The sequence below is a fragment of the Rhizopus delemar genome, genomic scaffold (genome assembly GCF_000149305.1).
Source record: "Rhizopus delemar RA 99-880 supercont3.5 genomic scaffold, whole genome shotgun sequence".
Lineage (NCBI taxonomy): Eukaryota > Fungi > Mucoromycota > Mucoromycetes > Mucorales > Rhizopodaceae > Rhizopus > Rhizopus delemar.
Genome location: NW_027137831.1, coordinates 996872 through 1009199, shown reverse-complemented (window position 1 = coordinate 1009199; position 12328 = coordinate 996872). Strand labels below are relative to the sequence as shown.

The 12328-nt window shown below is 35.3% G+C and overlaps 3 protein-coding genes across 3 annotated transcripts; 1 reads left to right on the top strand and 2 right to left on the bottom strand.

Moving 5' to 3' along the window:
• Positions 1-1062: 1062 nt before the first annotated feature.
• On the bottom strand, positions 1063-2801 carry RO3G_07127 (uncharacterized protein; the record flags this gene model as incomplete). The annotated part of the gene is made up of 2 exons (XM_067661717.1): positions 1063-2518; positions 2632-2801. 2 exons carry the CDS (start codon positions 2799-2801, stop codon positions 1063-1065), a joined length of 1626 nt encoding a protein of 541 aa, XP_067517818.1.
• A 1534-nt stretch (positions 2802-4335) lies between these two features.
• RO3G_07126 (uncharacterized protein) lies at positions 4336-4794 on the top strand (the record flags this gene model as incomplete). The annotated part of the gene is made up of 1 exon (XM_067661716.1): positions 4336-4794. One exon carries the CDS (start codon positions 4336-4338, stop codon positions 4792-4794), a length of 459 nt encoding a protein of 152 aa, XP_067517817.1.
• A 660-nt stretch (positions 4795-5454) lies between these two features.
• Positions 5455-6258, bottom strand: RO3G_07125 (uncharacterized protein; the record flags this gene model as incomplete). Its single annotated transcript, XM_067661715.1, has 3 exons — positions 5455-5463; positions 5512-5787; positions 5854-6258. 3 exons carry the CDS (start codon positions 6256-6258, stop codon positions 5455-5457), a joined length of 690 nt encoding a protein of 229 aa, XP_067517816.1.
• Positions 6259-12328: the final 6070 nt, after the last annotated feature.

Sequence of the window (12328 nt, the reverse complement as noted above, 5' to 3'; positions counted from 1 at the left end):
TGACTGGTTATTATTTCTATTGTTCAATTTCAAATGCATATATTAGAACATCGACAAGCTTTAGCTTAATCATTGGTTCTTCAGCACGACATCGTTACCGAACCTATATCCTTTATAGCTACGCTCACAAAAAATATAAATAGATGCCAACTTTTGATCCATAAAACGGGGCTCTTTTGCAATATAAAGAAATCTGCAATAAAGAAGGATTTTAATCTTATATTGCTACTATTGTTTTTTTTTGTTACTGTTTTTTTTGCTGCGTTTTTTTATTTTTGTTGTTGTTTTTATTGTTTTTTTTTTGCTTTATTTTTTTTTAACCTTACGACTACAACACAAAGAACCATCATTAATATAAAGCATACTCTAGAAGAATGCATTAACCTGAAATTAATCATTGTTGTGATATTTGGGATGGTGCGTACTCGATTGCAGTTCAAAATAAAGTAAAACTTGAAACTTGATAATTGATGAGTTATTTGAATTTTTTTATTGAGTGAAGACAGACGAGAGAGCCCATTAAATCAGACGACGTCTTCATAAATTTAGTAATCAAGGAACCATAGCTACAAAGTATGAGTTACTAAAGTTAGCTGTGCATATTGAAGGATATATATCAGTAGCCTTTTATAAAAATAGTTTTAAATTATATAGAATGGAGATATTGATCAATTGCACTCAACATTTAAGTGTAATAACAAAAATACGACATACATAATCCTATTTAACTTATCTTATATCTTGTTTTATTTTAATTACAATCTTGCATTGAATCTTATATCTGCCAATGTCGACTTTAATTGGTTACTGCTCAATAGCACCTTTTACTCAGACAAAGGGACTGAAATTTGGCATACTTTTAATAGACATCACTACTACAGCATACCTATCATCAGTATGTATGAACTTGACTTGGAAGGAGTGTAAGTTTATAGCAAATCATTCTTTTTAGTGTTTTGAGAGTGATATTTTATTTTTATTGTTAAGCATGAAAGGGATACAATTAAGACATAGAACCCGCAGGTACATATTTAATTAGAACTATTTGTAAACATAATTAATTTATGAATTACTGGCTCTGTTGCCTAAATTTCTACGGGTAGCACGGGTAGCACGGTTAACACCTCTAGGTCTACCAACAGGGCGGCTTCCGGTTCGAGGCCTTCCACCAAGACGATTACTACGTGCAGGTAAGGCTTCGTTTTGACCATTTCTAGATACCAAAGGACTGCCCTGCTCTGATTGAAGTAAAAAGCTGGATGTTTCTGCCGTGTCATTTAGCTCCTCCCCGCTATCGTTAGCTTGTATAGCTTCTTCTTCTAATAATTCCCTAGCATCGCGGGCACGACGACGTTCTACCCATGCTTCAAAACGACGAGCATCTCTAGCTGCAATTCGAGCTGACACTGAAGGTGAGTTACCATCAAGACCACGCGTAAACCAATCCTCAGTTTCTGCAGACCGTTCAGCTGGATCTGAGTTCATTGCCACTTCGCGGATCATGCGCTCAAAGTACTGCTTGACATTACCGGCATTCTCGCTTCGCCAAAGATACTCCAAGATGCGTTTGTAGCAGTTTTCTTTGGTTCGGTTACGAGGCTTGATAAACGCTTTTAAAGGAGCCCACATACTTTCAATCATGTTGGTATGAATCTTTCCCGATATGGGCAAACCAGAAAATGAGCCTTGGTTACCTTGTACTTGATCTACCGTGGCAAAGTCTAAGGAATGATTGACAACCTGATGCCTGGCAAAGAAGAAGTTGCCGTCATTGTAAGCGCTTGCATTGTCAAGTATCTCGCCAGTATTCTCATCACGCTCTTCCCTAGGGTGCAGACCGGAATATGCTCTCCATCCATCAGATCTAATGGTTGACCCACGCTGGCAGTTATCATAAATGATGGGCAAGAGTGTTGCCGCTGTCCGATTAGGGACGGTGCAAAAGAATTTGCGTCCTGCTTCATACCTAGGTCTCAGCTCTTGATCGCCAGTTCGATGATCAGTGTAGGTGTAAAACCGATCTGCCTCATTGGTGGGGACCAAGCACTCAACCATACCAAAGACCCAGATGCCTTCTACACGATGACCACGATGGTTTTTTCGCTTGCCAAACTTAGACTCATCTATTTGTATATGGTGACACCTTACATTGGAGCCTAGTTTATGCTCCTCTTGTCGATTATGGGCATTGTAGTCACTGAGCATCATTAATCGAAGATCATTTGCCAATGAAGTCACAGCAGGACGGCTCATGCCATGGGAGTTGCAAATGTTGGTGATGCTTGCGTCTTTTAGATAATCATACATCACCGAAAGAGTGTAGTTTGTCAAGCATTTACGATTGTAAAAAACCGAGTTGTACGTACAGACACGAGACTTTCTACCAGGGTGACCAACAGTATTACCATTTTCATCGATGTCAAGACCACCAGCACAATAGTACGTAAGTCTTCCGCTGTCGACACGATTTCTTAGGGTGCAAACTTTTCGACAGCCATCAATGCCACATACATTGGTTCTATGAAAGGCGTTGTTTGCGGATAAAAGATGACTGCAAAAAAAAGGTAAAGGGTCAGTAAGAAAATAAATCCCACTATCGCAATGTAACATTTTTGATTATAATTAACTTACCCCCATGCTCTTTCGGGACTAACAATTATTTGCGCTTCAAGGACACGGTCACCAGCAGGAGGAACATAAGACCTGTAGCTTGAAACTACTTGACCAGATACTCGACCGCCCCTACGAGGAGTGGCACCGTTGTTTGAATGGACAGAAGCAGATGAGTTGAGACGAAGCATGTTAAGTAGATAAAATAAAGAAGAAAAAAAGAAAAAAGGCATGTCTCTTTATATAGATATTTGAAATGCAATTAAACACGTTGTTTCACATATCACATACTCAAATATGCACATGGTTACAACTCGGAAATTAGCACTCGTGGTTACAACTCGGAAATTAACACTCGTGGTTACAACTCGGAAATTGGTACTCGAAGTTACGATTCATTATATACCTGCGCCTTGTGGTTACATATGCATGCTATTATGGATGGTTTCACTATCCTAATCCACCCTATGTTCTTCTATTTGCAGATTATAGCACATAGTACCAGTTTTGATATTTCACCCGTCTCATATTTAAAAATGTGCAAATGAAGTTTGTTAGCTTAATTTGTCACTGTCGTAATCTTATTTACCTAAAAAAAGTTCTTGTCCATTTTCGCATTATAGAACCAATAGTTCGGTGAATTCTTAAACATTACAGTATAATAAGCTTTTTACTAGCAACCAACAGCAGCTTTTCATTGTATACCTATTATGAACCTCGCTTTAGAAAAGGCGGTATGGCTGATATTGTTGTAAAACACACAGAAAGGAGTGATAGTGCTCAGGCCAAAAAGAGAGGCTTTGTACAATTGCCCCAAAGATTTATTGATGCTCCTTTTTGCTTGCTTCGTAATTATCTTTTGTAAAAGGAATTTAGTGCTTAAAGTTTATCAGCAATCAATGCAGAAATATCATCTGAGATTCTCGGAATATCTTAAGTGTAACTAGAAACAATATTCAGATTGCAGTCTACTTGTACAATTTCTTGTCCATCAGCAAAAGCACTTTTTTCACGCTTTAAGACGGATACCAAGCTGAGTTTCGATGTGATCACCTTGTAAATACCATCATTAAATGCGGAAACACTGTTTCTACCTATGGATAAGCTTGTCATATTGGTAGGACAAGAATTTGGCTTGTAATCCTTTCTGGTAGCATAATGTCCGTCCGACCAGGGGGTTTTTTCGTCTTTAAAAGCCTGTACCTCCTTGTGTGTTACAGTGAGAGATCTATGAGTACCGCCATTGGATTGGAAAAAATTATTTGCATCGATTGCGGTACTGCTTGCTGATGTTGTACAAATATTGGTAGAGTAATCCCTCCGCATCGTTTTTGTGGGGTCAGCTCAAAAGAGGTTTTTTCGTGTTGCAAGCGCCATATCTCTCTGAGTTTAAACGTGACTGCCTCGAAAGTAACACCATTCGATGCGGAAAAATTATTTGCATCGATTGCTATATTTGGCATCTAGGTAGGACAAATACCCGGCCCGGAATCTCCTTGCATCGTATCTTTTACATAGTCCAGTGCTCCTCTACGTTTGAATGATACCTTCACTGGTGCTGAAATTCTACCTCCTGATACACAAGCTTCTGCTAGACACAAAGTTAGTGTTAATAGATTGACTCAAGCCCATTATGGTTACCTTCTTGCCTTTTACAGACTTGTATATACTGATCGAACATTCGCAAGTGCGCTTATTCCAGAAGACCACGATGACTTGTCTACAATGGTACTTCCCGATATTTCTGTTTTCGCTGAAATCGAAATTCTTGGGCAAACGTATCGATCAAAAGCATCGCGTACTACTCGTGGTTGCTATATTGAAGTCGCTTGTAATCCTACTATTCCTGGAAAAGAGGCTGAGATGCGAATTGGTGAAGTTCAGTATTATTTTAGCCATCAGCTTCAAATGAAGAAAACTATAATTCCAAATGGTCGGGACTTTGCCCCAAATGCTTTTGATGAACACCTCTTTGCTTTTGTACGTTGGTATAACGCTCCTCTTCATCCTTTTCAAGGATTTGAATGTCTTGGTGCCGCGTACTACCACAACTCTTTTCGACCAGCTGGTTCAGACTGTATTCTTCCAGTATCGCGTATCTTTACTTGTGTTGCTATGAAGCAAGGCTATCCTGATAATCATGTTGTCTTTTTACCTCTCCCAAGAAAAACCATTGGTTTGTAAAATATAAAAAAATAAAAAAATAAAGTAAAATAAAAAAAGTAAAAGTAAAAAAAAAATTTAAAATTTAAAGATCCAAACACCGCATTTCTTTTTATTTTTTTTTTGTTCATTTTATAATTTTTTTTAAAACTGGAAGTCGTCTTCATCCAACTGCATTTCAGAACCAAAAGCCCAAGCGATACTCTCTTCAGTTATATTTTCTTTTCTGACGAAGTCAGGAACAGGCAGCGAACATTTTCTTCGAATGCGAGGAAGAGACTGAATGTTGCTGGTTCCAGTCCTTTGTCTCTTGGCCCTGTCACTTGCTATCTGATCATCCAACAGCTTGAAGAATTCAGTGCACTAAATATTGGATAATGAGCTGATTGCGCTTAAAAAGATATTAATTAAACTTACTGCTGGTGATCTGTACTTTGGTACACGAACTTCAAAATAATCAATGGTTTTTGTACACAAGACAGACATGCGTTCCTTTTCGGTAAAAGGAGTTGTTCTATCTGGATTTTGCTCCAGAAGAACTTCCTCTATCTTATCCATTGTATCGCTATTATACATGTCTTCTTCTTCAGACATGTACTGCTGTTGAAGCAAGTACTCGCAGTTCGGATAGTTGTTGTAAACGCTTTGATCCTTGTGCTGCTCATACATTGCTTTCCGTGTTTAGATTTTCTAAAAAAAAATCAATTATAAAATAACAATAGCCTTTATTTTCCTTACGTTGTTTTTTTGAGTCGTTTTAGCAGCCTTTCTTTTCTTTACGAACTCGTCGACAACACCAGCCTCCTCTCCAGCCATACCAGCTTTCTTGGTATAATACTGCCTTTCAAGGTATTTCCGCAAATCGCGGCCATTGGTATGCTTGTACGCATAATGGCTATTGACATACTCTTGCAACAGCTTAAGTACTTTTTGATTCTCAACAGACTTTAGAGGCTTGCTGAGATCGTACTTAGATGACGGAGGTAGATCATTGTAATGATTCCTCACAGCATCCTAAAATTAAAGAAAAAAAAAAGTAATTATTGTACTTGTTTAAATTTAAATTATTAATAACCTTACCTTAATCGCTGCTGCAATTGGTTTTGCACTTTTGCTGGATTCTTGTTCAAGCTCGCTGTAGGCTTCTTTGATCTTGGCAAATGCCACTTGCAAGGCACGCTTTTCTTCCTGCTCTTTTCTTAACATCTCCTTCAAAGTGTCAATTTCCTTTCTCATATCCAGATAAATGGAGAAGGAAAGAGAAGCTTCATCACGTCCAACATCTTCAGCTTCACGCATTCGCTTCTGGACATTGGTCATAGGGGGGTAACCAGGTCTAGGATAGGCAAAGCTATCAAGAATACCATCACTTGACACAAACTCAGGAACAACAGCACGGGAAGGAAGAGCAATTGGCTGCCCAGCAGAGTTAGAGCCACGAGCATTGACAGGAGCAGGGTTGAATTCGATAATACGGTCAGACATAATGTTATAAGGTACTTTGAAGAAAAAGTAAAGAAACTTAACGTTGAAGTTGAACACACCTTAAATACTATTGCGTTCAATTGTAAACTCAGTTCTATACAAATCAAAAAATCTATAAAAGGATTGATGTCTCAGATCAATCTTTTCTTTTCTTTCTTTCTTTTTTTTGATTTGTTATCCCAGGTAAGTTGTTCTTTTTTTTAAAAAATTTTTTTTTCTAATGTACTTTATTAAAAATTCATAGATATACTTATGGCTATTATAAATTCTTGGGTCCTTTCTGTATCTGTTTATGTGGTACGTAAGTTTCTAAATTTTCATTGTCTTTATTAACATTCAAATTTAGTTTCCTAAGCTTGATTCTGAAGCTGTTTGAACTCCTTGGTATCGTCTTCTAGTTTTTAAAGAGGTTTAAGGTAAGAAAGTCGGGTACACCATGTTTCACTGTAATTAATCTTTTATTTTATTCAGTTTCAATTCTACTTTCCTACTGCCTAGTCTACTGCCTTCATCTTTCTTTTGCTTCAGATCTCTTTTGATGCTGCTTCATTGTATTTGTTTGTTTTGCCTGTTTTGTCTGCTATATTGTATTGTTTGCTGCTTCTGAGGTCTAGGTAAGTGCAATTTTGAAAAAAAAAATTTTTGGTATCTACCGTTTAAAGGTGTTGTTTCATTATTCCCATCGATCCCTTGTTCCTTTTCCCGCCTTTTTGTATCATTTTTAATAAACAAATGAACCAATAATATATAATCAATATGACGATAAAGCCCCAAAATAAACGAATAAAACTAAATTTTTAACCAATAATACCGTATTTTAAGCCTATTTTATTTCCTACTATAAACCATCCAGAGTTATATATAATCATAATAAGCCAATAAGAAAGTATTGCGAAAAGGCAATAAGCCAGTGAAGAAGTAACATTCAAGAGAAATAGACGTATAAGGAAGTATTACTAAAGGCAATAAACCAATAAAGGAGTAGTATCAAAGAAAAACGCAAGCATGTAAGGTCCAATAGAAAGGTGTTATGTTTGTGTATCATCGTAGAAAGAACAATGAAGCGGCGCGTCACCAAAAGTAACACGGTATTCCACATACATATCTTAACATTTAGAGCAAAATACACGAAGTATATATTTTATGAAATCTGTAAATATATTGACGTAAACTCGAAATATCTGATTATATTCTGTCAAGTATATTGTTCTATATATAGCAATTATGTGCAGTGGATTTCCAAATAAGGACATTGGTAAATTTTAAAGTCCGACGGCAACAAAGGTACAATCATCCTAGATTTTTTTTTGGATGAGCATCTATATGAATATTGAATAAAATTAAAGCTTTATTGATGATGAATTACACTATGCTTACCGAGTTTAGCTAAAAAGACGCTCTATGTTATTCAGGGGTCTTTAGAGCCCAATTTACTTTTCATAGAGGTTCAACAGCGGTTATTAATGGAATAAGCTAACTCTCGTACAGCTATCTAAACATTAAACGTCATTTCTTATACTACTTGGATATACCAAATTAGCAATCATAGGAAGTACAGTGATTTGAACACAAAGAGTAGTCTGCTCTCGTTCTGTATTGTAAAATGTGGCTAAACAGTTATAAGGAGAACTCCTGTTTTCCGAATATGATTTAAAGCTTTCCCAATGATATATCATAGCCAAGAAAGCATGCTTCCGACAAAGTTCTATTAGTCGATAGTCAACAAAACATTACCAGTGAATAACACTTCATTATTTTTGCTTCTTGATTCCATCATTTAGCACTAACTCATAATTCTCTAAATCTAAAGTTGAATTTATTAAAAAAAAAAAAAAAAAAAAAAAGACGAGAATCTTCATCAGTCTTTTCACTAGAGCTACTTTCTTTCAGACATCGCCCATCCAAATTGGACGGGCTAACTACACCATGTAGTGGTAATACGGTTGTTTTCCGTTGTCAATCAACATAGGTGTTTAGGAATAAGGCCTCATATTCAGGTATACAGCAACCACTCGAAAAAAAACTCGAAAAAAAGGGGTGCATAAAACCCCTTTTCTTTATAGATTTCTTCAAAACAAAGGTAAATAAGACAGGTCATTTTGAGAACTCGAGAAAAAATATACAACTGCGCAAAAAAATTACGAAAAAATAATAAGCATATTATTTACGAGTGTTTCATTTTATATATGAAAACTCAGGTCATTTACGTGATTCCATGATCTTTGAGAGCATTTTGAAGTGTGTCTATTTTTCGCAATTTTATTATCATTTTTACAAAATTCCAGCTAATTATCAGGAGTCTTTACCTTTTCAGGAAATACTTTACTCCCTAAGTCCAAAAAAGGCGATTATTTTGGGTGATTTTCGCTGAAAATATACAATATGTAAAATACATTCCCAGCGTTGACATTACAAAAGGAATCTCCATTCAATGTACTGTTTTAACTTGAATAAAAAACGTAGAGTTTTAAATTTGGGTTTTAATAAAAAAGTACTTTCAATTTTTTTTTAATTAAAAAATAAAAGCGGACCAAATATGACGAAGGTGGAAAGCACCAAACGGAAACCTAAAAAATGATTCAAGGCCCACAATATAAACGGCAAACTGATTTTATCTGTAACCAAATCTAGAATGAAGTAAAGGCAAAAAAGAAAAAAAAAAGTTAAATTTAAAAATCCAAACACCGCGTTCCTTTTTTTTTTTTTATTTTATTTTTTTTAAAACAGCAGGTTGTCTTCATTCAACTCCATTTTACCACCAAAAAACCCAAGCGATATCCTCTTCAGTTATGTGTTCTTTCTTGACAAATTTAGGAATTAGCAACAAACATTTTCTTTGAACACGAGGAAGAAACTGGGTGCTGCTATTTCCAGTTCTTTGCCTCTTTGTCCTATCACTTGCTATCTGACCATCCAACAGCTTAAAAAATTCCGTACAACAAATAATGGATAATTAGTTGGTTGTGCTTAAAGATATTAATCAAACGTACAGCAGGTGATTCGTACTTTGGTACGCGAACTTCAAAATAGTCTACTGTTTTCTTAAACGAACTTGGCATCAAAATTGAGTCTTCCTTAAATACTATCGAGTTTAAGATGAAACTCAGTCTTAGCATAGCCAAAAAAAAAAGTATAAAGATTTCCTTTTCAAAATCTTGTTCCTTTTTTTTCCTTTTTCTTTAGCAATTTCCTTTTTCAACATCGCTCCGGTTATCCCAAGGTAAGTAAAAAAAAAAAGAAAAAAGAAAAAGAAAACTTTGGTTCTAATGTGCTGTAGTAGATACTCATACATGTACTCATGGCTGCTGTCGTTGCTTGGGTCATTTATGTATTTGTTCAAAAGGTAAATATATGCATAGCTTTCAATAATCTTTATTAAAAGTAAATTTAGATCCCTTTAGTTCGTGGCTGATGTTTTATGAATGTCTTGGCATCCTGTTTTGTTAGCAAAAGAGCTTTAAGGTAAAGAAATTGAGTATATCATGGTTTACTTTTATTAATATTTTATTTTATACAACTTTAGATGCCTCGACTTCTGCTGTTGCTTTGTCGTCTGTAATCCCTTATTGCTTTGGATCCTTTCTACTACTGGCTCACTTTTCTTTAATGAGCTTTATTTACTACGCTCTTTTGTTTGCTGCTTCTATGGTAAAGGTAAGTGCATTTTCCACATTTTTTTAAAGAAATTTTTTTATTTCATCGCTTCTATGGATCTCCTGCTCATTTTCCCTCCTTCCCCTACCCTTTTGTAATACTGGATTGAGCCAATAATATATAATCAATATGGCAATAAAGCCCCAAAATATAAGAATAAAACTACATTTTTAACCAATAATACCGTATTTTAAGCTTATTTTATTTCCTAATGTAAATCATCCAAAACTAAATATAACCACAATAAGCCAATAAGGAAGCATTGCTAAAGAGCAACAGACGAATAAGAAAGTATTACGAAAAGGCAACAAGCCAATAAAGAAGTTGTATTAAAGAGAAATACAAGCATGTAAGGCCCAATAGAAAGACGTTTGCTTGTACTTCGTTGTTAAAAAAAGAATGAAGCGGCGCGTTGTCAAGCAGTAATACTTGGTTATGGAGGTACAATAGTTAACATTCAACGTAAACAAGCTCAACTGGAAATACCGCAATAATACTGCATAATTTATGATAAATCCCGACTAACTAAAGTATACCTGACAGCTATCATACTCCATAAATAACAATTATTTGCAGTGCGGCACTGCAAATAATGTAGGGTGTTTGACGTAGAATTGTAACAGAACAAACAGTTATAGATCCGCAGATTTTATAATTGTTCTATGAGAAACCATTATATATTGCTGTATTGCACCTTTTTGAATTTTGAAAAAACGGTTTAGATGCGAAAAAAATAAATTTATCGATATTTTTGTTTTTTTTGTAGGGTAAGTATTCATAGAGTTATTCATGTTTAAATAAGTGTCTTTTTCTCAAATGATTTTTTTTGGTAAGCCTGTTCCTCTCTATGTGTCAAAGACCGATATCTTCTTTTTTTATTTTGAGGGGCAAAACTGTTAGGGAAAGGGGGAGTGTTAGGTAAAAGTAGTATAACAACAAAGATAAAGAAATACTGTTAGAACTTGGTATCTCTTTATTAAGTTAAGATAACTAAGATTGAATATGATAAATTCTACATTTAAAAAGTGAGAGTAATTATAGACATGATACGGATAAAGAATTAGGACAGATTTATGATCAATTCGACAGAATAGATGATTACTATTTCTAATTATTAGTTTAGCCTGTTCCTAGCTTGTATTGTCAATTATGCTATTGGGATGGTTTCAGATAACTCTGGATGTAGGACTATTTAAGGAGACGGTACGGATGAATATAAAATCCTCTAGTTCCGTGATTGGATATTATGGCTAATAATAATATCTCAGTTAGGATAAATGTTTACATGACTTAATGATGATCCGGTAAGTAATTGTCATTCCTTATTCAACATGCTCATATCATCAATAAACTATATTACAACTACGCCATACATTTGACTGTGTGAAGTTAATATGAATAAAGCTTAATATAAAAATCTAATCAAAGTCTTTTATTGATCTGTGCTGGGAATAATGTTATAAATGATTCCAAAGTTATGTCAACATATTATTTAGGATCATATGAGATTCCTTTTACTAAAATAAAGTGACTATAATCTTATGTATCCTTAACACTGTATAAAATATACTGGTTTTGGGGAGCTGCGGGAGTCAAAAACAGAGGCTAAGATTGAGGAATGATGGTAGTAATGGAAAAACATGTATGTAGTAAAGGGACAGGTGGAAGGGGAGTGCAGTCATAGGTTGTAAGACCTACAGTAGGTGGAAAAATGGTCCGGATGTTTTTAGAGTATTCACAAATATTACTGTACCTTTACCAAATCTCAATCAAATTAAACGAAACAAACATTATTTTGAAGAGAAAACATTACTTTATTTGTAGTAAAAATTTGATACGTCACACAAAATTTCAAAGAGAGCCACAGGAGATCAAACATTTCAGCAACATCCGGACCATTTTTCCGGGTGCCTCATAATATCTGTTAATAGTCCGTATATCCCCCTTTTGCTTGAATAACAGCTTTGATTCTATCCAGCATACTGTCTATACTTTCTACAATCATCTTTTGTAAAGGTCGCCCATTATTCTTCAATTCGATCCCATAGTTCATGAACGCCTTTAGCTCTGGTTTCATGTGTACTTAATTTTAGCTTCAGGTGATGCCAAATGTATTCAATCGGGCTTAGATCTGAGCCCTGAGCAGACCAACTGTAAACAGACTTGCTTTCGAAGTTGTTTTCTTCAAACCAAGCTTTTTTTAACCTTCGACGTATGTTTCTGATCGTTATCCTGCTGGAAGTAAATGTTTTTAGGATCATAATTGTAGTAATTTAGAGTATCCATTAGCGTTGTATCCAGTATATGTACATAATCGTCTTTCTTCATTGTTCCAACATAAATACGACAAGCATACCCAGAACCAGGCAATATGCTGAAAATAATGAGGAAAGAAAATAGGCGCTATAGGCCGTCC